Consider the following 27941-nt stretch of genomic DNA (forward strand, 5'->3'; position numbering starts at 1 on the left):
ACATATTCATATCCACACGCCTACTTACCTCAGATGTACTTTCAATAATGCATTTGAGAGTCAAAGAAATATGCACAACAAGTATTTTTCTGAAGAAAAATGAAAGTCTGTGCCTTTGGGTATGCTTTCTTGTATACAAAGTAATAGAAGTGTAGACAAAAATAGAACACCTGTACATTTTAGGACATTACAACCAGTTAAGCCGTGTACTGAGTTGAGTGCTACAGGATCTAAACCACAAAACTTATATTATCATCATGCCTTCATAAAATTAGCTTTTTAAAATATTTCCATAAGCAAGATTCCTTTCAGTTTTTCAAGGATAGGTTTTTTTAAAATTAGGGTAAGAATAAGAGTGGGGTCGTTTTTTCGTTACTCCTGAACGTAAGCACAAAAACTGGGCAAATACCTCAACAAGCTTTTTGTAAATATTTGCTCAAATGAAAAATTAATGTTCTTATCCTGAGCTTATGTCCTTTTTGTGTGCATTTGCAGTCAATATTTTAGGCTGCGGTTCTCAAAGGCGAATGGGTCTTGGGCACCTGAATCTCCTAGGTGCCTTTAAAAATCCCAGCTGTAGTGAATGGCAGGAATGGTCTCAGAAATAGCAAATTTTAAGTAAGTATTAGGCATTATCCACAGAAAATAAATGCTGAACTTGCAAACTTGAGCATCCACGCCAGTAACACCCATTCAGTCAGAGACAGAAAAAATGCCATGTGAGCCGTGTCCCCATTCAAAACTAACAGCTTGAATCTTGGATATTGAATACTCAGGAATATTATACAGACCAAGCATTATTAACAAATTATTTGGCAAATGATTCTGAACAAGTGAATTAAAAAAAACAACATAAATTGTTGGCAGAAAATTCACAAAGAGCCTAAGAGGCATAAATGTGGCAAACGCGTTATTCACTATTAATTATTCACTCAGCTCTAGTAAATATATTAAACATAGTTAAATGTGCCCCTGATTCAGCAAGGTATTTGAGCATATACCTAACTTTAGACGCCTGAGGAGTACCATTGATCTTAGTAGTCTGGGGGACCATTCAGGCACCTAAAGTTTAGTCATGCTTAAATACCTTGCTGAACTGGGGCCTATATGGGTATATCTATGCTGCAAGTACCCTTAATATCTATTCATACTCTTGCTTATTTCTGAAATAAAATATCTTGGTGAGGCGTCTTCTGAAAGATAAGGATTTAGTCAAATTGTGTTTTTCTTAGTAATCATTTTCATAGGTATACTTTGTAAGATTACATATGTTTGGGGCCATTGTATTAAAGCAATATTATGCACTGTGCCTTTTCTATCTTTCAATAATTAGCATGCAATTAATTTACTGCTTGAGGATCAATTAGCTAGATTTCTGTAACCTTTCCCTTATTTAAGCTACTTGAACTTGCAACTTGAAGAAATCGCAAGTCCCAATTATTTGAAAGATGCTTTTGCTTGTTTAACTATTGCATTGACAGCTCCTGCTGTGCTGTTCATGTTTTATAAGCAGCGTTTTGAAATACATTGTACAGAGTAAATAGGTATTTCTAGATTTTCAATTTTCTAATATGCGAGTTAAAAGTTTCAGGGATTGTTGTCTAAAATTAATAAAATTGAATAATATGCTAACACTTCATATTGTAAAAAAAGAAATAATACTTTAGCCTATTAAAATTAGTTACCTGAATAAAAACATACAATAGATGTTTTATAACATCCTGGTTATATTATATTTATTACTGAAGCTAAATGGTTCTTCCATACCCTTACTGCCAAACAGAGTGCTACAGGAATAATCTCATTCAAAAGGAAGTATTCATGATAGAGGTGTGTGTCACTATGCTTAGACTTGTGTGCAGGATCTGGCAGTAAGAAAGTAGGGGAGTCATATGTTAATGTCAGAAGAGTCTATGTTAGAGAGGAATCTTAGCCACATGATTCTGATCCATATACAAATTTTCCCAGAGTTTGGGGAAGTTTGGATCCAGGTTTGAATCCATTAGAGAGAGAGGGGCTAGCAGTGCAGTGCCAATCCAGACCCTGATCTGAATGTCCACAAAGTTCAGAGGTGTTGGGATTTAAGGTTTTGGTTGCAGTCAGTCTCCAATTTGTATATTGTGTAAATACATGTGAAAAGCAAAATGAATTGGTGAGTTTCATATTGGGCTGAAACTTTTTATATTATAGAAGATGAGTGATTATTAATTTTGTCTTTGCTTTTGTAAAAAAGCAAAGATAAAAGAAGAGGAAGAGTTTAAATGTCATAATAATTCTCAAAAGATTTAACATTACTATCATTTCTATGTTAAAATACATAATTTGCAAACTGTGTATTTCAGCTTATTTTCTGTACTCTTGACTTTGCTAAGTGATTCATTCAGACATGGTTCAGGATTTGAGGTATGACCTCTGCAAGTTTTAGAAAAGAGAGAGGCTGTAGGCCTTCCCCAAATTAGATTATATCAGATCTATTGAAGCAGTGACCTTGGAATTTTTGCTATACTGTTTATGAATCTGCAGTTGGGGGAAAAAACAACCTTTGAAACTAACATGTTTCTTTGCTACCCAGTTGCATCTTTCCATGTCAAAGAGTTGAAAATGTATTCAAAATATGAAATGTATAGCTTACCTGTGACAATTCAGTTGCATTACTAAAAGCATGGGAGAATACGCACACTTTTTAGCAATTAGTTTTAGCATAATTATATGGCACACTTTCCAGTTTGCTCTGATTTTGTGATTCTTAGTAGAAGTGCCCTGTTAATGCCATGATGCATGCTCTTGACATTAGAAGGCTGCTGTGGATGGAGTAGGAGAATGCTGTAGCAGTTATGTAGCATGATGTATTTATTATCTCTGATCTTCTTTTATAACCCCTGTTCTCATTTCCCTTTTTCTTTCTGTTTCAATTACTTTGAGCAGCCTCAAGAAAAAAATACCAAACCACCACAATGAGTAAGTCCCCCATGAAGTAATGAAATGCTCGCTCTCTCACAGTGTCATTTCATGCTTCTACATCTTAAACTCTGACCATTTTCTCCATTGGGGAAAATGTCAAGTTTAGGTGTCAAAACCACTCATTACTAACTAATCACTAGCATCCAAGTGAGAAATAATTACTACTACATTCGGACTCAGTTTGCAGTGTTTGTTTGCAGAAAGTACCAGAATCATTAGCATTTCCAGTTCAATGGCATTCATACAAGCATTGTTTATTTTTTAAAATTATACTGCTTGAAAAAAAATCATTCTTGATACCAATATGGCTCAGTTTGCTGACACCTCATTATTTACCAACAGACTAGTGCACCAAGATGGAAGTCTGCCTGACATAACCATGCTGAATTTAACTGCCAGCAATGAAAAGGAAGAGGATAAAAATCTGGAAGAGCATGGTGATGAAAGAATGGAAGAAAGAGATGGGAAGGGAGAGAAAGATGGGGATGAAAAAGAGAAGGAGGAGGAGGAGGAGGAAGAGGAAGATGAGGAAGAGGATGATGATGAATCTGATGTAGAAGAAACTTCTGGTAGGCTTTGAGGCCATAATGTTGCCCCTTGCTAACTTTATTTAACTTCAGTTGTAGGTGGTTCATCCTTGACGAGCTTACTTTAGATAACATTATGTTTTCCTTTTAATTTTGGCTAGAATCTTTGCCAAATAGCCTGGATTGAGCAGATGGGTCCTTGTTAATTAGTCAACATGCTCCAGTCTCTTAGGGTGAGAACAGCTACTGTTACCTACAGTATGCTTACAAAATGGGAAAAAAAAACCTTCGGCTTCTACTAGAGGAAAGCCCTTTACAAAGCCAGTGATGGATGAGGAGATTCCTGAAGCTCATGGAAAGCTCCTTCCATGTGAATTCTTGAGGAAATAATGCTTTTTTTCCCCTTTCTATTGTATGCTTTTAAGGTTATTCATTTCAGTAAGTTCTCTGCTTCATTGTTCATGAACAGCTTTAGTGTCACATTTTGCAATTTTGAATGAGGAATAGCTAACTGATTCTAAATTAATATAAAAATGCCGAAGGGTGGTGGTGGGTGAGGCTGTTATCCTGGATATCCTTGGCTAAGACCTAAATAACTTCTGTAATACAGTTATGAACATGAACCCTGCATGACTTAGATTAGCAAGAGAAATAACACGTCAGAGACAGGAAACTGAGGGAAGAGTGTTTAGAACAGAGGAAAATCAGATTGTCTGGAAATTGCCTTACATTAATTTGGGCAACTACTGTTACCATTGTATGTGGGGCTCTGGAACAGAAATAGAGACTTTCAATGAGACCTGCTCAAAGAAAAATGCCAGTTTATATGCTCTAAGAAGCCTACACTTAGTTCATGCAGCACCAGGGGATCAGAAACCACTCATATTTCCCTGGCTGGGGGATTCCATCTGCATAGAAGACTCCACGGTGGGTGTAGCCCTGACATACCCAGCTCATGTGCTCTTTCTGTGCAGGCAAGAGCGTGATTGGAATATGCTGCACTCTGGCTTATCCCCAGCTGGTTGAAGTTCCCTTGGGAACGCTGGCCAGCTGTTGAAAGTTAACCTACATTGGGGCAGAGCCAAGAATCAGGGAGCAGTAACTGACTCCCTGGAGGCCTCCGCTCTGTGCTGCGCTGAATGGATCTTGGCAGCAGCACAGAAAATATCTGTGACTGGTTGTGAGGTACTTTTAAGTTACATACACATAGTGTGTGTGTGTGCGCGCACGCGCGCCAAAAAGCTATATCATAACATTGCACTGTTAAGCACTCAAGTGTCTGTAATTGCCAGCATTATTTTAGCAGAGTAATGCACACAGTCTTTGTTGCATGATTAAATGCTATTTCTCGAATAATACAATATTCCATTTAATTTTTTTTTATATGCGTAGCATCTTGTGCCATATATCCTTCTGGGTATGCCAGATAGAGCTCATGACAGTAATTTGCATGCCCTGCTTCATTCACCTGGCACCTTCAAAGTGTTGTTTTCCAGTATGGTTAAAAAAAAAAGGCTTAATATAACATTTATTCTTTGAAAAATAGTAAGTGATCATGTCATTAAAGACCATCTTAATGAATATAGAAACATACTTGCACAGGAGATTTTTTTAAGGAAAAAAGAAGAAAACAAAATCAATAATCTGGCATTATGTGGCCAGACATCCAAAAAGGCAGAATTTCACACAAAATAAGCACTCAATAGACAGTTCTTTTTCTTTTTAAATAAAAATAAAGATCAGAAAACTTGACATCATTGTCTAAGGAGCCCTGAAATCCCTCTGCATCTTTGGCCAATGTAGGCAGCCACATCCAATTTTTCATATTTCCATCTCCAGTACTAACTGTGCAACCATTCTTACTGTACGTTAGGTCCTCATTCGTCTACATTTTACTAACCCAATCTTCAGACTTGATAATTCTCATTTTTAAAAAGTGGTCTCACTCTACTTCTCATCAAATAGCATTGTGAGCTAGTGAAGTCTCAGGTTACTAATGCTTGATCCTGCAAAGTGATCTGGCTGGCGGACCCTTTTCCAAGATGGAGTCCATTGACTTCAGTGACACGGGCACAGGGCCGGCTTTAAGCCGATTCGGCCGATTCCCCGGAATGGGGCCCTGTGCCTAAGAGGGCCCCACAATGTCCAGGGCTGCCAGCGGAGCAGGAAAAAAAAAAAAAAAAAGCCGCGTCCTGCTTCTCCCCCTCCCTCCAGCGCTTGTGCCGCCATACAGCTGATCATCACAAGCCTGGGAGGGAGGGGGGAAGAGGAGGAATGCGGCGTGCTTGGGGAACCATGCGGGGCCAGTGTGGGGATTTGGGGAGGGATCTAATGGGGCAGCGAGGGGGCGGGGCCAGGGCGGGGATTTGGGGAGGGATCCAATGGAGCAGGGAGGGGGTGGAGTCGGGGTGGGCCCGGGGTGGAGTTGGGGCATGGGGCCCCGCACCTGCTAAAGCCGGCCCTGCACGGGCATATGGGTCAACTTGCAGGATCAGGTCCTAAGACTATATTGTTTTAATAATACATATGTACTACATATATTGGTACCTTATAATGTATTATTATGGTTAATTAAAACTAAATTATTACTAGTATTACCAGATAACTTGCATCCAAGAATTTTCAAAGAACTGGCTGAAGAGCTCACTGGATATTTAATGCTGATTTTCAATAAGTTCCAGAAGATTAGAAGAATGCTAATGTGCCAATTTTTAAAAAGGGTAAATGGGATGATCCAGGTAATTATATGCTTATCAGCCTGACTTCGAACCCTAAAAAGATAATGGAGCAGCTAATATGGGACTCAGTTAATAAAGAAATAAAGGAGGGTAATGTAACTAATGCAAATCCACATGGGTTTATGGAAAATAGATCCTGTCAAATTAACTTTATATCTTTTTTGATGACATTACAAATTTGGTTGATAAAGGTAATAATGTTGATATAATATACGTAGACTTCTGTATGGCTTTTGACTTGTTACCACATGACATTTTGATTAAAAAAAACTAGAATGATATAATATTAACATGGCACACATTAAATAGATTAAAAACTGGCTAACTGATAAATGGGGAATTTTCATCAAGCAGGTATGTTTTCAGTGAAGTCCCATACCAATTGGTTCTTGGGCCTATGGTAGTTATCATTTTTAACAATGACTTGGAAGAAAACATAAAATTATTACTGATAAAGTTTTCAGATGACACCAAAATCGGGGGAGTAGTATTAATGAAGACAGGTCTCTGATTCAGATCTAGATCACTGGTAAACTGGGTGCAAGCAAACAATATGCATTTTAATTCAGCAAAATGTATACATCTAGGAACAAAGAATGTTGACCATACTTACAGGATGAGGGACTCTCTATCCTGGGAAGCAGTGTAATGGTGTGGCCAAAAGAGTTAATGTGATCCTTGGCTGCATAAACAGTGGAATCTCAAGTAAGAGTAGAGAGGTTATTTTACCTCTGTTTTTGGCACTGATCTGGCTGATGCTGAAAAACTGTGTCCAGTTCTAGTGCTCACAGTTCAAGAAGGATGTTAATAAATTGGAGAAGGTTCAGAGAAGAGCCATAAGAATGGTTGAAAGATTAGAAAACATGCCTTACAGCGATAGATTCAAATAACTCAGTCTATTTAGCTTAACAAATAGAAGAGTAAGGGGTAATTTGATTACAGTCTGTCATCTACATGAAGGAACAAATATTTAATAATGGGCTCTTCAGCCAAGATGAGAAAGATATAATGGGATCCAATGGCTGGAAGTAGTAGCTAAACAAATTTCAAACTGGAAATAAGGCATAATTTTTTAATGGTGAGGGCACTTAACCATTGGAACAATTTACCAAGGGTTGTGGTAGATTCTCCATCGCTGATAATTTTTTAAGTCAAGATTGGATGTTTTGCTAAACGATCTGCTCTAGGAATTATTTTGGGAAGTTCTATGGCTTTTGTTATACGAGTGGTCTGACAAGATGATCACAGTGGTCCCTTCTGGTCTTGGAATCTATGAATTACGCTAGTGCCTAGAGACTAACTCGCAAGGCACTGTGCAAACATAGAATAAGAGAGAATCCTTGTAGAACACACAGGCAGAGAGAACAGAATGATGGTTGGCAAATATCATGTTAGTGCCATGAATTTTTTTTTCAATTTTTTTGTTTTGTTGTTGTTTTGGAATTAAACTCCTTTGTGTGAGGTTTAGTTAGGAGAGTATTTGTTACCTGGAAAAATAAAGGAAAGGAGAGGGGACATTGAAGGTAGGGGGAACTGTATGGGGAACAGAGCAATGAAGAAGGAAGGAAGGGAAGAGCAGCCTGAAGAGCAGGTGGAGTGAAGTCAAAGTGAAGAGACTAAGGAAGGAGACAGAGAGGGGTAGGAGCAAACAGCCAAACAGTACAGGGCAGAGAATGTTCAGAGAGAAAACTGTGGACAGCCTTGTGGTGACGTTATTGCTGTCTGACAGGCCCTGTTTTAGCTGCTTCTGCCACCTTCCTTCTCTGTCTGGCTCCTCTTTTCAATTTTTTCCTTTCTTCCCCAAAGATATGAAACGTAATGGTGCCCAAGTGTGGGTCACTTCCACATAATGCTGGGCCTCAGGAGGACCGGAAGCTTACCTCTGACTGGCCCCATCTTTCTCCTTCCTTTTCCTGGGTGCCACACTACCTGCTTAAACTGCTCCTGCTGGCTTACGTCTGTGACTGGCTCCTCCCTGCAAATTACATTTGTCAAAATAAATGAACAAAGTACATCTGTGATGCTACATTTGTGTTTATCAAGTCCTTCATTTATTGATTAGCAAAATACAGTATTCTATGATGTAGTGTGTTATGAGTATGAAACAGCAGTACTAATGCTAAGTGTACAATGAAAGTAACTAAAAGTTGTATTTCAAGCAAAACTCTGCAGGGAGGGTTTGCAGACTCTGCAAAATTCTTCAGAAAGCTCTATTACAGTATATTGCTCTTCCCAGAGGACTATGTAAACATCTGTGAGACTTGTGAACATGTTTTTAACCATCTCAGTGGCATATTCAGCTTTTAGAAAGCAATGTTCGGCCATATGTTAGCATCAGGCAGTCTTTTCCATTTCCACATTGTCACTCTCAGCAATATAATTTTCAGGGTTGAAATGTGATTCTGCTCAAAGCTGACATAAAGGTTTGCTAGGGAGAAATATCCTCTGTGAATTACTTTCATGTTTACAAACTAGGACCATATGCACTAAATATAATCAAACTAAACTGTTTTAGTTCTACAGGATCAATGGGTGGATTAAGGCAGCGATCCATGGATTCACAGATCCAGGCCCTGGGTCTGCAGAGGCCAATGGATGCACAGTCAGTGCCACGAGTACTTTTGTAGTGGGTAGCCTTTGATTTGTTGTTGGGGTGGGCCCCATTTAGTCTTAATCCACCATTGAAAGTCAGAGATGATTTTACTCACCTTAATGTCTCTTGTTTTGGGGCTGAGCGGAAAAAATCCTGTCTTACTATTTTCTTTTGAAGAGGGAAGTAACAAAGATAAAGACAGTTTTTCAGTGATTCCATCGGGTTTGTCTTTGCAGATTTTGCAGGGGGGCAGGATAGCTCAGTGGTTTGAGCATTGGCCTGCTAAATCCAGGGTTGTGAGCTCAGTCCTTGATGGGGCCACTAAGGGATCTGGGGCAAAATCAATACTTGGTCCTGCTAGTGAAGGCAGGGGCTGGACTCGATAATCTTTCAGGGTCCCTTTCAGTTCAGTGAGATACGTATATCTCCATATATTTATATTTATATTTATTTATAGATTTAAAGAATAAGTGGCATCTGGTGATCGACCGCCTCACGGTGCTATTCTTGAAATTCCTGGAATATTTTCATAAACTGCAAGTTTTTGTGTGGTGGCTTTTGGAGCTGCATATTATCAAAATAGTTTCTTCATACATCATCTGGGTCACAGTGAAAGAGGCAAGTAAAACCTGTGCTGACAAAATCTCACCCTTCTGTTGATGCTTCTTGGCTCCACAGCAGTGTATCCAACCCTTGGGCCAAACCTCATTCCAACCTACTTCTTAGGTGCAGGCTTAACTGGGGGTTCATGGTCCAGCTGGGCTCTCCAGATGCTGGTGCCTAATCAAACCCTGAAGTCCCAGCTTCACTTAAAGTCATCAGTTGGGAATGGGGACTCCTCTCAAACCTCCAGTCCTCTCCACCAATGAAGATACTAGGGGTTTTTGTTTAATTTTGGGAAGCCAAAGTCATACTCCCTCGGTCTTTCTCCCTCCCACCAGCAGCCCCTTCAGATGAGAGAAAGAACTCTGGTGTGCATAGAAAATAATTTGTGTGAGTCCCCTACCACAAAAATCAGCCTTTCTACCACCCCCAACAGTCCAATGTGTACACTTCGTTGCTGCAAAAAAGCAGGGCCACGGGTTTTGCCCTTTTTATTTAAAACCATACTTGTACGGTGGGCATGCCACTGTGTGGGCTAGTGGTGCTAATAGTATTTTGAAGTTAGAATTGTTTCCAACCTAATTGATTGCTACGTTTCCTGCCAGCCACTAACTGCTGTTGAGTTTCAGTGACATCATGTCTAGCATCACATTAAGAGCTGTTTTAAATTTTGATTTCATTACTTTTCTTAGATCTTGTTTTTGGTCCTTTGTTTTGAAGGATTTTTCAATGATGTGTGTGTGTGAGGTATTCTAGGTATAAAAGGTCACATTAAGGTGCCTGCTCATCTGGCTGCTCTGTGTAATTTCTGTTTTGTGTTTTCAGGTGTCTCTGTTTAACTTTGTGTTTTTGATTGCCTGGGCTCTTGCTTTGCCATATGCTCAATTCCGCCCATTGGCATCAAGTGTCTGCACTGTTTGGACATGTGTGATTATCGTCTGCAAAATGTTATATCAGCTCACATCTATTGACCCTAGCACCTTTTCCAGTAACTGTACAATGGTGAGTAGTAGTGCATATTAAGAGTTTAATTGCTAGGTACTTCAGTGAAAGGACAGAGCCAAAGGAAGCATGTGAAGTGTGCAAAGCTGCGGTTCAGCTGATGTGTTTCTGCTGAGCCATCATGATTCCTGCCCCCAGTGGCTCCCAAGAGACTCTAACTAAAGAACTTATCGTTGTTTGCGTTTTAGCCTACAGAAAATGAAACTGACATAGGCAGTGAAGAACTGAAGACATCGCTTCTCTACAGCGCACCCATCGATCCTACAGAGTGGGTTGGATTAAGGAAGTCTTATCCCCTGCTTGTATACTTAAGGGTAACTGCTCTACATTTTTCTGTGTTTAGACCGACTGTCTCTTACTCCTGATGAACTTTTCAATGTCCTTGAAATGGATCATGTGCCACACACAAAATACATCATTCCATGAATTGTGAGCTATAGACAATGGAGGAAAAAAATGTGGTGTACGGGTAGGGGGCAAGTGTCCTGTTATACATGATTCCTACAGCCCTAACTCAAGAAAATTCCATGCAACAATTCAGATAAGATGCACATAGAACCATAGCTCTCTTGCTCTACTATGGATTAAAAGGATATCAAGAAATTTGACTGACAAGATTTGTAAGAAGTAACAACATACATCCATTTCAGATATTATAAGATCTAAGATAAATGTTTGATCTGGATAATTGTCTCTGACTGACAGCACATTTCACCTGCAATTATTTTTTAAAACTTTTATCCCTAAGAAACAACTTGGAAAAAATGTTGGTTTTTTGGGGGGAGGTAAGAATGGGGGGAGGGGAAACAGCAATAATCCTATGTCTTTATTCTAGTTTTTGTTTTGTTTCATGCAGGCAGGGTGTGTTTTGTTACTTTCATTTGGATTAAACATTTCTTAGCCTTTGGGCGCTGACATAGAGTAAAACTATCCTGCATGACTCCCATAGGATTAGAGAGTCTCTGAAGTCCTTTACTTATGATTTAGGATCAGGACCAGCTCCAGGGTTTTTGCCGCCCCAAGCAGTGGGGAAAAAAAAAAGCTGCAATCGCGATCGGTGGCACTCCAGCGGCAGCTCCACTGCGCCGCTTTCTTCTTCGGCAGGAATACAGCGGCAGGTGCTTCCCTCCGAGAGGGACCCGCCGCCGAATTGCTGCTGAACAGCCCGACGTGCCGCCCCTTCCCCTTAGCCACCCCAAGCACCCGTTTGCTAGGCTGGTGCCTGGAGCCGGCCCTGTTTAGGATAAAGTGCTCTGCGTGGAAAATGGCTGAAAAAAAACATGGTTGAGTCACTGCAAAATTAGATTATATCACACATTTAATTATCATTTGTGACTTATCCTGAACTAAAAAAAACAATCAGTGAGTTACTTCACCTACCTGTATGGTACCTTCATTGGCCTTCAGATTTCCATTCATTCTGAACACAGTGATCAGATTTGTGGAAGTTAGAACTACACCCTTCTCTCGAGGGTAACTTTCTCAGTGCTGACCCAACCCAGTTCAGGTTCTCTGCTTCTTTTCTTCATGTGATTCCAGCAAGATAAGGCCAAAATATGGGACAGATGCACAGTTTCTGGTCTTTTATCACATAAAAGAGCTGTTTGACTGTGCTTAATAGTGCTGCTGTTCCCTCTGCACTAACAGAGGCAAAGTGAACAGCCCATGTAAAATAGGGTTATGAAAACAACAGCAAAAGGACTCTATCAAGCACTTCCATTGTTTTTCTGGTGAGAACAGAAGTCAGTGGCATTGCAGATATTAGAGTATGAATCAGTCTCAGTTGTCATGACACCTGCAGTGAGGTCTCTCTACCCCCTCCGGAGGGAGGAGCAGAAATTGTGGAATTGGTAAACCCTTGGTGCATTTTACTGCTCAAGTAAGCTTCCCATTTTGAAATTAAATCCCAGAACAATTTGGTATTGCAGCAATATTAAACAATAATATCCACTAGAATATTCATTGATTATGCTTCTCAGAAAAAATTTCCAACTCCTCATATTTCAGTTTTGTTTTTATCTCCTTTGTATTGCTTCTTTTGTAGAATAACTTACTGATGCTGGCTATTCTGGCCTTTGAAGTTACAATTTACCGGCATCAGGAGTACTACAGATGTCGAAATAATCTTACTGCACCTGTGACTAAAACCATTTTCCATGACATTACAAGATTACATTTGGATGATGGACTTGTAAACTGTGCCAAGTATTTCATAAACTACTTCTTCTACAAGTTTGGGTTGGAGGTAAATAACATATTCATGTGGTTAAGACAATGATTCCCAACCTTGTGGTGTTTTGTTTTGTTGGTTGTTTTATTTTGTTGGTTAGAGATGTACTGACAACCTGCTGCTCCCTCATCCGCTACTCTCACCGGGGCCAGGGTTGTCTAGGCACAGTTACCACCATCTCTTCCCCCTCTCCATCTTCCCCACCCCATGCTTTTTCTCTTGTTTGTCTCTCTTTTCTTTTCAATATACTTTGTTTCTCATTCCTGTGCTCTGTTTCTAATTCACCAAAAGGGAAGGCTGTGTGCTATTCAGGGAGGGATTGGCAAGGGGCATCCACTGATGTCACCTACAATTGAGTTGAGTACCATGGGAGCAGAGAAGAAAAGCTGCAGTTGGCAGGCTACCTTCTATGGCTAAGTACCTATTAGCTGTTCTTACATCTGCTGCACTCAGGACTATTGCAGGAGCTGGGAAAAGAAAGAAGTCATTCTTTATTTTAGTGGTATTTATATTATGGTAGATCCAAGAAGCTCGGTCCCCCACTGTGCTTCTTGGCTTCAAGAGCTTACTACTTAAATAGACAAGATAGACAAAGTGTGGGCAGGAGAAGTGATTTTCCCAAGGTCATGTGGCAGGTCAGGGGCAGATCTGGAAGTAGAACCTGAACTCCTGAGTCCCAGGCCAATGCTGTATTCCATGGATGATGTTGCTCTGCTTTGCTAGCAGCAGCATGGGCAAAGTGGTAGGGCGGATTTGAGGTTAGACAACTCTCCCTGCTCCTTCTGTATCTCTTGTTTGACCTGCATCTCTGTCTAGCTCCCACCTTCCCTCTGTCCTCCCTCCCCTCCTAGTCTGGCACCAACTCATACAGACCAAACGAAAATTTAATCCATCTTGAAAATAAAGTAATGCTGAGTAAATACCTCATAAAACACTTATAAGTATTTGCTTGACTAGAACAGTGAATTTGCTTCAGCTACGTTCACACACCTTTTGTGTTCAATTTTCATGGATAGTCAAATTAAGAAAATTAGTGTAGTGGCAAGAATGTTTGTGTAAAAGGCAAGTTTTAAGCAAACTTTAGAGAATACCTGCAGAAAGCAAGTTTTCAGCTCATGTGCATAAATATTTGCAGTGGAAACCCAATTATAAGTTACTGTATGCCTATTAGTCTAATCAGAACTAACCGACATCTCTCTCAAATTCCAAATAGTCAATGTAATGAATGGTTAACAAGCAATCCTTCGGAGCAATCCACCAAAATTAGTTAGCCACAAAAATTGAGACCATCGCTGTTTGTGAGCAGTTCCTGGAGAGAGAAATGATGAAATTCATTGACTAAATGATTCACTATGAATTATTCACTGAGTTCTAAAACCAAGTGTTGCATCATAGCATCGCCTAAAGGCACTGTTTTAAGTGCAACCAGAGAGTAGAAACTACCCTGGGAAAAAGAGCTTCAAAAATAACGGTGAAATAAACCACTTCAGAACAATTGAGCTGTTTGTCTATAGTAAACAAAAGTTACATTGTCTGAATGCTTATTCTTTTTATGTGGTTCCCACCTGAGGATGCCCTCCAGTTATAATTTTTCTTTATGAGTTCATTCTTTTAACATCTGTTAGTAGTATCAAAATATATGTCTATGTAACATGCTTTGCTTGGCAACAATTAAGCGTTTCCAATCTAGACTATCCATGACAATGTTCTGGCCATTTTATATCTTTTTAGTAGCATGAAATGGAAACTTGCTTTACAGTTGTATTGAGATAGTCAGTGTTGATTAAAGAATTACACAAAGTGTGGGGTGCTGGAGGACTATTAACCATGTCAGAGGCTTAGTATGTGAAGAGCTACACTGAGCTACATCAAGTTTCCAAGAATCAGATTGAAAGGTTAATTTATTATATCTGCCTTGATCATCTCAGAGGTTGTAAATGCTGCATATGTTTCTTTACTTCTTCCACAGACCTGTTTCCTACTGTCAGTTAATGTAATTGGTCAACGAATGGATTTCTTTGCCATGATTCATGCCTTCTGGTTAATTGCTGTATTATATCGACGTAGAAGAAAAGCTATTGCAGAGATCTGGCCAAAGTACTGCTGTTTTCTGGCATGCACCATTATATTCCAGTACTTCATTTGTATTGGCATTCCACCTGCTCCTTGTAAAGGTAGGGTCACTTACCTTTTATGGCCATTTGCTCTTACAGGAAACTGCTGGAAAATTGACAGATACTTTAAAAAAATGAAGTAATTGTTATAAACTATTGATTACATTTTTGCATGCTTCCTTTTATTGTAGACTATCCATGGAGGAGCCCTAATGCCAACTTCAACTCCAACATCATAAAATGGTTATACTTTCCAGACTTCATTGAAAGACCAAATCCTATATTTCTTGTCTGTAAGTGTTTTAGCACAGAGCTGTGAAAGTTGTTTACTTTTCTTTGGTTTCAAATCGTGCAAAAGTATAATACAAAGCTTTTATTTGTTTTGAAGAAGCAACTTGGCATATTCTACAGGGCATTATTATTATATTTCTTACTGTAGCACCTAGAGGACCTGTTCATGGACCAGAACCCCATTGCACTAGGCAATATACCAACACAGTACATTGAACAGTAATTGTGTTTTTATAAAATCAGTGCATTTAAATGTTCAGTAATTTATGCAACTGGTACATTTTTGTTTAATAAAGCTGGATAAAAAGTGATGAATTCTGTTTCCTCCCTTTAATCTCCTTCTCAGAAAAAAATCATGGACGTGAAATAAACAGGTGAAAATGAAATGTAGTAACAAATGTCAAATTTGCATTACAGTGCATTGTAGATAATGCAATTTTAGGGGATCATTGTAAGAACTACTGTGCCGTGATTAGATTATAGCATATCACCAATAGCATTCAATAGATCTGAGTTAATGGCTAAAGTTCTCATGGTAATATCTTCATTTTTTCAGACGATTTCATGTTGCTGCTCTGTGCATCCTTACAAAGACAAATGTTTGAGGATGAAAATAAGGCTGCTGTGCGAATCATGGCTGGGGACAATGTGGAAATTTGCATGAACCTTGATGCAGCATCATTTAGCCAGCACAACCCTGTTCCCGATTTCATTCACTGCCGGTAATGCTGGGTCTGGAATATTTTGAAATTATAATGTACCCTCTTTTTAAAGTTCTCCATTTTGAAGGTATCTGTAATATAAGAGTGTTTGAATTCTGGCTTCCAACTCAAAGTAAGTTATTTATCTTCCATAAGAAATAGCTGGAAAAGGGTATGTGGTACCACCTAGAAGGCTCTTTCCAACACAGGTGAGCATGTTTCTGAGTATTTCGGTGTAGCTGGCCCACTGACGGCCTCGATGGTGCCATGCGGAAGGTACAGATCAACAACATCACAGGTGAAGTTCAAGGAGGGATTGTGCCTGAAGGAGCAAAATCTTTCCCTGGGTTTCCTGGTGAGTACATGGTGGTGCACCTGATCTATTCCTTGTCTTCTCTGCCCTATGCACTTGTGCAAGACCGAGTTAGTCTGGCCCTGTCTATGTATCTGTTTAATACCACAAATGTATTTATCAGTTAATTACATCTTGCTGCTTTGCTCCAAATTGAAGAAGGTCATACAATATTTAAACAAACAAAAATCTTCTCTGGAAAAGAAGAATCTTCACTCAACCCAAATAAGGGCAAAGGGGACATAAAGCTGTCTCATATGGGCAGTTGAGGATTTCCCCTGCATGACACCTCCTTCCCACCCATGGACTTTGGAGGTCTGTTGGGGTGGTGTGGGATTAAAAAAGGGGTGGAGCCAGAAACACACTGCTCCAGCCAATCTTTGGCACATGGAGCAGCTCTTATGTAACTATTCCAGCTGTCGAAAATTAGAGCAGCTCATAATCCTGGCGCCATCTTCTCCCTGCTCCTCAGCTGCTGTGTGTGTAAGCTCAGCACAGCTGGCCATCTAGCCTGCTGCGTTTCTGAAGGGTTGGTGCAATATTTACAAGAATAACTATGGGGGAAACGTCATTAGCTTCTATGTTTTGCCCCCTGGATGTTTGTTGTGACTCAGAAAGCATGTTATCAGCAGATGGCTGAGAGGGAGCAGAGTTGAAAAACAGTTATTATTTCACCAGACGCTCATTATAATTGCAATCCCTTCATAAAATCTTTAAATCGATCCTATTGTTTCTATTGGAAACTGTGGCCAAAGCCATGAATAGCTTTGAAGATGAACTCACTGAAATGCATTCAGCTGACGTGCTTATTCAGAGATTATAGCACTTGATGCACTCTGCTGCCATTGAGAACAGACAGCTGCTAATAGGATGACACCTGGTGCCACCATCTCCCTACAAGATATTGCACCAAGTGGAGATGATTTCCTGGAGTCTTATCAGCAACCAGAAATACCTACAGAAAATATCTGCCACAGTGGGGCTTAATTGGGAGGAATGAAGGGAAGGGAGAGGCATTGGTTCCAATACTACAGGAAGAGTATTAAATTCCACTTGTTGCCACAGCTGCCACATCCACTTTAGCTCTGAGCTAATATCTGAGGAGCGTGCACAGAAAATGAAGATGATTCCAAGCTGTCATTGAGTCAGGGGTTCTAGGCAAAAGCATCACTGGCGAGAATGCCAGGGGACAGTGAGAACATGTTGTGATTTTCCTGATTTAGTTCAGAAAAATCACTGTGGCAAATGCCAGAGAGTCTACATTTAAAAGTTCTCTTCAGAAATAAAAGGGCTAAAGACTCACTTTGCTTTTTAAATGACCTTGTTTGGCATCTTTTTTTTTTAATGTCCACAGGAGTCTGATGGACGTGCCTATCGCTCCAGGGAGTAACTGCCCAACTACACCTTTTCCCATCAAAAAATCAGTCCTTTGCACTGCAGCTCATCAAGCTCTTTCAAATAAATTTCATTTTAGGTTTTTTTAGGAAAAGCTGTTTTTAGCAGATTTTCAAAAAGTATTGATAGACTTATTTTTATCTAAATCCAGAATAACTTTTAGAATCCCCAGAAATATGGGAGAAATTGTCTGCTGGCCAAATATGAAGAACCTGCAGCAAATCTGAAGATTTTTGGTTAGGAGGCAAAATGAGGCTTTTATTGGGAAGTAACCTCAACCTTAACTGGACTGCTGCCTTTCCATAAACTTTAGGACCAAATTCTCCCTTTTGATTCATATGTAAAATTTCTTGAAGTCCTAGATCGCGCTTTGTATATTCAAAGGCAGTATTTGGGATGTGATGAGAAACTAGACTCTTATATGGGTAATTAACAGTATACAGACTTTTCATAAAAGGTTTGCTGCTCATGTTTATGGGTTGGCAATGTTGTCGCTGGAAAGTATTGGATATGAAAAACAGAAAATCCAGAGAAACAATCTGTTTAATTGTGTTAGGGGTGAACACACATGTTTGTGACTATACTTGTTCTGGTTAAGCATGGAAATTTATGTGCCTTTTATATTTGATTCATTTATGTTGCGGAGATCTGTTGTGTCGAGACACATGTTATGTAGAAAATAAAATGAAAAATAAGGCAGAAAAAGAAGCAAGAAAAAGAAACTTGTTAGAAAGCTCAGGGACCAAATAAGCAACAGCAATCTAATGACTTTCGCGTTGGTTACTATATTTTACCAGGATATACACTATATGGAGACTGAGACTAAAATATCAACTGTTTTAGCCATATTTAGAGATTCTGAGTTTTGAATTGTTCATTGTTCATAGACTGGAGTAACAGCATGTTAGTTGGACTGAGAAAACTCTTGTATATGTATAATAGAGCCAAACATTTTGAGAGGGCTTCAGGTAACCTTGACCCATATTTATTGGCTATGTCTCATCATAGTTTGCAAGAATGAGGGGCATATCTTCCTTTAATCTAAACTGAGCTGGTGCCTGGTTTTCAGAAGTGTTGAATGTAGCAGTTCCCACTGACTTCAGAAAGACAGTGCATGCTGAAGAGCGGAATGAGGACATCCTTTTTACTAGTATCATTGAGAAATTAGAACAAGCCCTGAAACTAAACAAAATAGATTTACTTAAATCAGTCATAGTCAAAGAAGTGACTGTAAAAAGGCATAATATCATGCCAGTTTTTCTCCCTACAGGACTTCCATGTAAAATTTGCTCAGTTCACAAGTTAGGGAGATGACTTTTCTAGCTGTCAGTATTGAAAATTCACTTTGAGATCTAAAGATCAAGCTGTGTTCTTCCTCACTGATGTGTCATCACTAGTAATAAAGATTCTGGATTGTAATTTAGCTGTGTCAGGGTTCCATCCCCCCACTCTGAACTCTGGGGTACAGATGTGGGGACCCGCATGGAAGACCCCCTACGCTTATATTTTACCAGTTTAGGTTAAAACTTCCCTAAGGCACAAATTCCTTTCCTTGTCCTTGGATGGTATAGCTGCCACCACCAAGAGATTTACACAAAAATTCAGGGAAGGGTCACTTGGAATCCCTATCCCCCCAAAACATTCCCCCCCAGCCCCTTCATCCCCTTTCCTGGGGAGGTTTGAGAATAATATACCAACCAATGGCCTTATCAATGTAAGCACAGACCAGGCCCTTTGTCTTCAGGATACTGAAATCAATCAGGTTCTTAAAAGAACTTTATTTAGAAAGAAAAAAAAATAAAAGAATCACATCTGCAAAATCAGGATGGAAGGTAACTTTACAGGGTAAATAAAAGATTTAAAACACAGAGGATTCCCTTCTGGGCTCAGCTTTACAGTTACAACCAACAGGAATAAAACTATCTCTGTAGCTTAAAAAAATTCACAAGCTAAAACAAAAGGTAACCTAATGCATTTCCTTGCTCTACTTACAATTTCTGTAATTTTAGATGGATTATTTCAGGTATATTTTCAGGAGATGTTGTACCTGCTTGGCTTCTCTCTCCATCTGGAGAGGGAACAAACAAAGAGAGCAACAACAAATCCTTCCCCCCCCCCCCCCCCCCAAGATTTGAAGGTATCTTCTTTCCTCATTGGTCCTTCTGGTCAGGTGTCAACTAAGTTATTTGAACTGTTTAACCCCTTACAGGTAAAGCAGTCCAGTACAGCTGCCAAGGAGGGATTTTATGCTACTACATACATAAAGGTTGCTACCCTTCCACCTATATTTATGACAAGCTGACAATTTTGTTCTGAAGCATAACAAAGTCCAGCTCATATTCTTTATAGCTACATTATACCTGCCATGCTAATTGGAAGTTTTCAAATCTTTTCTAAAGCCTCCTGGCTGACTTCCTAGGTACATTCTCTTCTTCCCTCTTTCTGGGCAAGTGTACCTCTAAAGGAAGGAGAGCATCATGGTGGATTGGTTCAGCATGAGCTATCTATTAATAACAAGAATAGTCATGGTCCCTGCCAAGTGGAGCTTGGACCTCCGTGTGTTTCAGGACATTTATTATAATCTGGGATACCTATTTGAATAACTTAGTTTTGCTGATAGAGTGGAGTTATCTCCTTCCTGCTCATGATCATTTAAGTCTAAGACTCTGGGGACATGATATATTTTCATGGGATCCTACCTCTGATTCTTGGAGAAAAGAACATTCATGACAGAATGTTGGGCCCTGTGGTCCAACCACCTTTGATTTTAGAAACTAAATCTGTGATTGCAGTGCATTCCTAGAAATGCCCTATATGACTTCATTTGATCCTGTTCTTCAGCCTGGAATGCTTACACTGACCGTGTGGAGAATGAGCAAGGCAGATACACTGCTGAAGGTTTTTCCAAGGAGTTTAGTAACTGGGTCATGCTCAGGGACACTCAACTTCTGTCCCTGATCCCCAGATTTGACATACTTTCCCCCATTCAAATTCCAAAAGAGGTTGAATGTGCATTCCTGTTCCCATGTTCTGTAATGGACCTGTGCTTGAATTTTCACATGCTCACTGAGTCCAATTCAAAACTCGGGGGAATTTTATGTTAATTAGCCTTTTGTTTACCTGCACTGTGTCCCAGTCCTTCTTTGCTGTATCAGAGAAAGTGTCTTTCTGTGTGCAAAGCAAGTTCTGGAATTGTACTGAATCTCTCACTCACAGTTTTATAAAAGTTAACAGTTTCTGTCTTTCTAAAGGTTGTAACAATAGACAGAAAGCCATCAAGAGTTCAGTATCATGACATGATGCTATTTTTACAATCACTTCTCTTACTATGATTGATTTGTTCAAGACTATTCCATTAACCAAATGACTACATGCAAAATTATTAAATTCCACTCTGCAGTAGCCAATTTCTTTGATTCAGAGTGCAGAAACATCTGCTTCTGAAATTTGTAAGGTGGCCACCTGTTCATTTCCTCATAACTTCCTCTTGCACTACCAGATGGATCTGTACTTGTTTATTAATGTTTCTTTGCCATTAGATTCTCCAAGAGTAGTTATATCTAATAAGTTCCTTCCCCCACCCCCTGCCAAAGGCCCAGCTTGTGATATTTGCTAATTGTAATTGTTGCTGGGTGGAATAGGAGGAGGAGGACATACAACAAGGGAAGATTACTCACCAGTAATTCTGTTTGTTGTAGTCCTCTTTTCCCATGCCACATCTCTCCTGCTCCCCTCAAGAAGTGCTGCTTGGTGTAGTTTTTCTTTGATCTTATTATATATGTCTTTGTTCTGGAAGTCTTGGATTTGACTGATCTTTTGTCTTCTTGCTTCTGGTTGGTAAAGCCACAGGCTTCCTGTTATTGGATTTGCTGTTTAGAAAGGAAGAAGAGAGGACTAGGGAAAAGAGAATTGCTGTTGAGTAATTTTCCCTTAATTCCCTTACTTTGTAATTTATCCGTATGTGTCTATTTTCTTGAATCCAGAAATGTGTCAGTTGCCTTATAGAACAAATAGCAGACACAGTCCCTGCCCCAAGGAGCTTGCACTCTACATTAGATTTTACAATCTAAATTAAAACTATATTGACTTGAGTTCCTATGTAACTAGAGACTCGCACCTGCTTAACACCAGGGCTGAATTTGGCCCATGTCCTCTCTGTTGGGGCACTTTACATTTCCAAAGCATTGCATATGAGGTTTTAGTCAAACATCTCTCATTGCTGTCCATGAAATGTCACATAGCCGAAATCCTACATAGCAATCTAAAGTTTTTCTTCTGATTTTTCTCCCCCGAGGAGACACTTGACAGTAACTGTTCCAGTAGGCATTGCTAAAAGGCTTTTTACTACAGTATGAACAATCGGAAAAAAGAACTTGTAACCAAACTGATCACTTAACTTTCCTGTTTCTGGGAAAATACTTGAGATCAACATTGACAAATGAACCAGAAGGAAGAGATTTTCTGAAAGTCCACATTTCATTCCACCCCCGGATTTCTCAGGGGATGCACAACTAAGCCTGCAGGAAACCACAAGTGAAGAAATTTAAAAAAACAAAACAAAGCCAAAGAATAAAAAGTAGGGACTTTCTAGAGGCAAAGCCAAGATGGCTTTACAGGAGGATCTCTGTTCCCACTGCTTGTGATGTGGGAAAATCCCAATTTAGAAGAACTCCTGTGCAAGAACTAGAAATGGACAGAAAAAAAAATATGGAGACCTGAAAATATTTTAGCCCCTAACACCAGGACCTAATACCAGCATCTAACACAGAGCTGGCCCCTCTAACACCTGCAACCAAGGAGACAACAGCAGGTGAAGCAGCAGACCACTCTCATAGGCAGATATAATGCATTCTTTGGAACCACACACATTCTGACTTAGATTAATGAGAGAGGATCTGCAAATCATCATTACAGACTTGCATGAAATAAACATTTGGTTGCTAATAAAAAGGGTTTTAACAACCAGTGCAACTTTGGATTTATAGTCTAAAGCAGGTGGAGACAAGAAAAAAGAAACTTACTGTACCGATAGAAGAGATGTAGGAAAGGCCCTGAAGAGATCTTATGAACTAGGTCCAATTAATTTTCAGGCATATCCCGGAAGAAAACATGGATAATACAATAAAAAATAAAGTTTATTTTCAGAAGTGCTAATACAACTAAAGGCAAAGGGAAAATCAATAAATCAGCATTCAGCAGAGTGAAGGGGAATGCAGGGTTCAGCAGGGAAAAGGAGGAGAATGTGGTGTTCAGGAAGAAGACTGGGGGATAGAGCAATATGGAGGCAGACAAGGAGATTGACAGGGATGCAAGAAAACATTGGGATGCATAAGAATAGGGCCAGAGAGAGAAGATATGAGGGGTAGGAGACTCTGAAGTGAAAGTCTTGGGGAGTAGGTAAATATAGATGTGTGGCTATGGAACAAGAGACTGGTCAGGAAACATAAAGAGATAGTGTGAAGAGGGGTGACCTGAGTGAGGGACAGCAAGAGAGATGGAGTGGGGAGAGCTGAGAAGATAGAGCGGGAAGCAGGAGAGTGATATGGGAAGGAGCATTGAGACATCAGTTACTGCTACAGGACACCAATATCTTGGCTGTCCTTAGTGGTTGCAGAAGAGTCTGGCTGGTGTATCATAGACTCTGAGGTCAGAAAGGACCATTGTGATCATCGGACACAGACTGGCTAACCTAGTGAGGAGGGCTTTAAACTAGGTTCGACGGGGACAGGTGAGCAAAGCCCACAGGTAAGTGGGGAACATGGAGACCGGGGAGATGGGTCGGAAACGAGAGGGAGTGTGGGCTATATTGGCAGAGAGAAAGGAGAGTCAGGACAAAACCGGGAGGAAAGATCAAACCAGTATCTTAGATGCGTATATACAAATGCGAGAAGTATGGGGAATAAGCAGGAAGAACTGGAAGTGCTAATAAATAAATACAACTATGACATTGTTGGCATCACTGAAACTTGGTGGGATAATACACATGATTGGAATGTTGGTGTGGATGGGTACAGCTTGCTCAGGAAGGATAGACAGGGGAAAAAGGGAGGAGGTGTTGCCTTATATATTAAAAATGTACACACTTGGACTGAGGTAGAGATGGACATAGGAGACGGAAGTGTTGAGAGTCTCTGGGTTAGGCTTAAAGGGGCAAAAAACAAGGGAGATGTCCTGCTAGGAGTCTACTACAGGCCACCTAACCAGGTGGAAGAAGTGGATGAGGCTTTTTTCAAGCAACTAACAAAATCATCCAAAGCCCAAGATTTGGTGGTGATGGGGGACTTCAACTATCCGGATATATGTTGGGAGAATAACACAGCGGGGCACAGACTATCCAACAAATTCTTGGACTGCATTGGGGACAACTTTTTATTTCAGAAGGTTGAAAAAGCTACTAGGGGGGAAGCTGTTCTAGACTTGATTTTAACAAATAGGGAGGAACTCGTTGAGAATGTGAAAGTAGAAGGCAGCCTGGGTGAAAGTGATCATGAAATCATAGAGTTTGCAATTCTAAAGAAGGGTAGAAGGGAGAACAGCAAAATAGAGACAATGGATTTCAGGAAGGCAGATTTTGGGAAGCTCAGAGAGCTGATGGGTAAAGTCCCATGGGAATCAAGACTGAGGGGAAAAACAACTGAGGAGAGTTGGCAGTTTTTCAAAGGGACACTATTAAGGGCCCAAAAGCAAGCTATTCCACTGGTTAGGAAAGATAGAAAATGTGGCAAAAGACCACCTTGGCTTAACCACGAGATCTTGCACGATCTAAAAAATAAAAAGGAGTCGTATAAAAAATGGAAACTAGGACAGATTACAAAGGATGAATATAGGCAAACAACACAGGAATGCAGGGGCAAGATTAGAAAGGCAAAGGCACAAAATGAGCTCAAACTAGCTACGGGAATAAAAGGAAACAAGAAGACTTTTTATCAATACATTAGAAGCAAGAGGAAGACCAAAGACAGGGTAGGTCCACTGCTTAGTGAAGAGGGAGAAACAGTAACAGGAAACTTGGAAATGGCAGAGATGCTTAATGACTTCTTTGTTTCGGTCTTCACCGAGAAGTCTGAAGGAATGCCTAACATAGTGAATGCTAATGGGAAGGGGGTAGGTTTAGCGGATAAAATAAAAAAAGAACAAGTTAAAAATCACTTAGAAAAGTTAGATGCCTGCAAGTCACCCGGGCCTGATGAAATGCATCCTAGAATACTCAAGGAGCTAATAGAGGAGGTATCTGAGCCTCTAGCTATTATCTTTGGAAAGTCATGGGAGACGGGAGAGATTCCAGAAGACTGGAAAAGGGCAAATATAGTGCCCATCTATAAAAAGGGAAATAAAAACAACCCAGGTAACTACAGACCAGTTAGTTTAACTTCTGTGCCAGGGAAGATAATGGAGCAAGTAATTAAGGAAATCATCTGCAAACACTTGGAAGGTGGTAAGGTGATAGGGAACAGCCAGCATGGATTTGTGAAGAACAAATCATGTCAAACCAATCTGATAGCTTTCTTTGATAGGATAACGAGCCTTGTGGATAAGGGTGAAGCGGTGGATGTGGTATACCTAGACTTTAGAAAGGCATTTGATACGGTCTCGCATGATATTCTTATCGATAAACTAGGCAAATACAAATTAGATGGGGCTACTATAAGGTGGGTGCATAACTGGCTGGATAACCGTACTCAGAGAGTTGTTATTAATGGTTCCCAATCCTGCTGGAAAGGCGTAACGAGTGGGGTTCCGCAGGGGTCTGTTTTGGGACCGGCTCTGTTCAATATCTTCATCAACGACTTAGATATTGGCATAGAAAGTACGCTTATTAAGTTTGCGGATGATACCAAACTGGGAGGGATTGCAACTACTTTGGAGGACAGGGTCATAATTCAAAATGATCTGGACAAATTGGAGAAATGGGCTGAGGTAAACAGGATGAAGTTTAACAAAGACAAATGCAAAGTGCTCCACTTAGGAAGGAAAAATCAATTTCACACATACAGAATGGGAAAAGACTGTCTAGGAAGGAGTACGGCAGAAAGGGATCTAGGGGTTATAGTGGACCACAAGCTAAATATGAGTCAACAGTGTGATGCTGTTGCAAAAAAAGCAAACATGATTCTGGGATGCATTAACAGGTGTGTTGTGAGCAAGACACGAGAAGTCATTCTTCCGCTCTACTCTGCTCTGGTTAGGCCTCAGCTGGAGTATTGTGTCCAGTTCTGCGCGCCGCATTTTAAAAAAGATGTCGAGAAATTGGAAAGGGTCCAAAGAAGAGCAACAAGAATGATTAAAGGTCTTGAGAACATGACCTATGAAGGAAGGCTGAAAGAACTGGGTTTGTTTAGTTTGGAAAAGAGAAGACTGAGAGGGGACATGATAGCAGTTTTCAGGTATCTAAAAGGGTGTCATAAGGAGGAGGGAGAGAACTTGTTCACCTTAGCCTCTAAGGATAGAACCAGAAACAATGGGTTTAAACTGCAGCAAGGGAGGTCTAGGTTGGACATTAGGAAAAAGTTCCTAACTGTCAGGGTGGTTAAACACTGGAATAAATTGCCTAGGGAGGTTGTGGAATCTCCATCTCTGGAGATATTTAAGAGTAGGTTAGATAAATGTCTATCAGGGATGGTTTAGACAGTATTTGGTCCTGCCATGCGGGCAGGGGACTGGACTCGATGACCTCTCGAGGTCCCTTCCAGTCCTATAATCTATGAATCTATGAATCTATGAATCTAGTCTGACCCCTTGTGCATCACAGGTCACACACAACCTCTCCCACCCACTCTTATGATAGACTCATAACCTTTGGCTGAGTTATCAACAGAGCTGGTAACCTTGCTTGAAGCTCCAAAGTACTAATTGGGCAATGGCATTATTGTTTGAAAGGGGCTGATGCTGTAACATTGATGCTGACTGGTGTCATTATGCTGAGAAGTCTTGGCACCAGGATGCCAGCAGCGAAGCACCAACAGCACATAATCATTCAGGCTATCTGGAGTAGATTTTAACGTAGATCAAACTTTTTGTAGCTCATTGTTTTTCACCTCAAAACAGATTTGCCAATATTGGACCCTCTTGTTAAACATTAATAGGCATAAATAACAATCCCCTAGGGTGTAGATCAGTGGTTTTCAAACTGTGAGTAGCGATCCAGTGCTGGGTCGTGGAATGCAAGGCACTGGGTCACGGTGGCTCTAGTCAGCACCGCCAACTGGGCCATTAAAAATCCTATCAGCGGTGCTGCCTGGCTAAGGCAGGCTAGTCCCTACCTGTTCTGACACCACGCTGTGCCCTGGAAGCGGCCAGCAGCAGGTCCGGCTCCTAGGCGGGGGGGCCACAGGACTCCGCGTGCTGCCCCTGCCCCAAGCACCAGCTCCGCACTTCCCGGCCAATGGGAGCTGGGGGGGGAGGGGGAGGTGCCTCCAGGTGAGAGCTGCGCAGAGCCGTACCTGCTGCTTCCAGGGCGCAGTGCGGTGCCAGGACAGGCAGGAAGCCTCCCTTAGCAGCACCACTGCACCGCTGACCGGGAGCCGCCCGAGGTAAGCCTGCGCCCCAATATCCTGCCCCAGCCCTAAGCCCCCCCAAACCCAGAGCGCCTTCCTGCCCCCGAAATCCCTCAACCCTGGCCTCACCCCAGAGTCTGCATGCCCAACCAAGCTCTTGTTTTTCTCCTCCTTTGGTGTAAGAATATTAAGGTGCATTGAACTTTTTACATGTTTAAAAATGAGAAAAAAGCATATATGCATATGTAATATGTGCTTTATATTGTTATATAGTCTATTTAATCCATGCATAATTTAAATTTTAAAAAGAGATTATTCCAAAGCCAGCCTCCTAATCCAAATACCTCCCAAACTCTGTGTGGACGTTTTGCTCCAGAACTGAAATTTGTTTCAAGCCTCTGTCTGAATCAGGGCGGCTCTAGGCACCAGCCCAGCAAGCAGGTGCTTGGGGCGGCCAAGGGGAAGGGACAGCACGTCGGGCTCTTCAGTGGCAATTCGGTGGCGGGTCCCTCTCGGAGGGAAGGACTTGCCGCCGAAGAAGAAAGAGGCGCAGTTGAGCTGCCGCCGATCGTGATCGTGACTTTTTTTTTTTTTTTTTCCGTCGCTTGGGGTGGCAAAAACCCTGGAGCCGGCCCTGGTCTGAATGAAAACCCCAGATATACCTGAACTTTGGAGATGTTTGTGTCCAGATAGATCCCTTGAGGCTGATAGCCCAAGTCTGTCAAAAATATAGAAAAATGCTTTTGATTAGATCTTTTTGAGAGATTTCTTTTCAGCTTCAGTTGTGTTTTCCTCTTTAGCTTTTCTCAAAAATGCTGATGCAGAATATGTAAGTCCAATGGGACAAGGCTTGTCAAATATTGGATGATAAAAGTAGTGTCAGGAAGCAGATCTCTTCCCAGGCATGCCACACACCAATAATTATTATGTAAAGGAACAG

At 40.7% G+C, this 27941-nt stretch overlaps 1 protein-coding gene across 1 annotated transcript in view; it reads left to right on the forward strand.

Moving 5' to 3' along the window:
• Positions 1–27941, forward strand: part of PIEZO2 (piezo type mechanosensitive ion channel component 2) — a gene marked incomplete in the record, with an annotated part of 436326 nt that overhangs the window by 338576 nt on the left and 69809 nt on the right. Inside the window, 9 exon segments of the mRNA XM_034762599.1 lie at positions 2926–2958; positions 3304–3530; positions 9277–9437; positions 10248–10424; positions 10613–10738; positions 12469–12669; positions 14624–14828; positions 14960–15061; positions 15616–15781. Coding sequence (XP_034618490.1) covers positions 2926–2958; positions 3304–3530; positions 9277–9437; positions 10248–10424; positions 10613–10738; positions 12469–12669; positions 14624–14828; positions 14960–15061; positions 15616–15781 — 1398 coding nt within the window.

Source organism: Trachemys scripta, chromosome 2 (assembly GCF_013100865.1).
Source record: "Trachemys scripta elegans isolate TJP31775 chromosome 2, CAS_Tse_1.0, whole genome shotgun sequence".
In the NCBI taxonomy this organism is placed as follows: Eukaryota; Metazoa; Chordata; order Testudines; family Emydidae; genus Trachemys; species Trachemys scripta.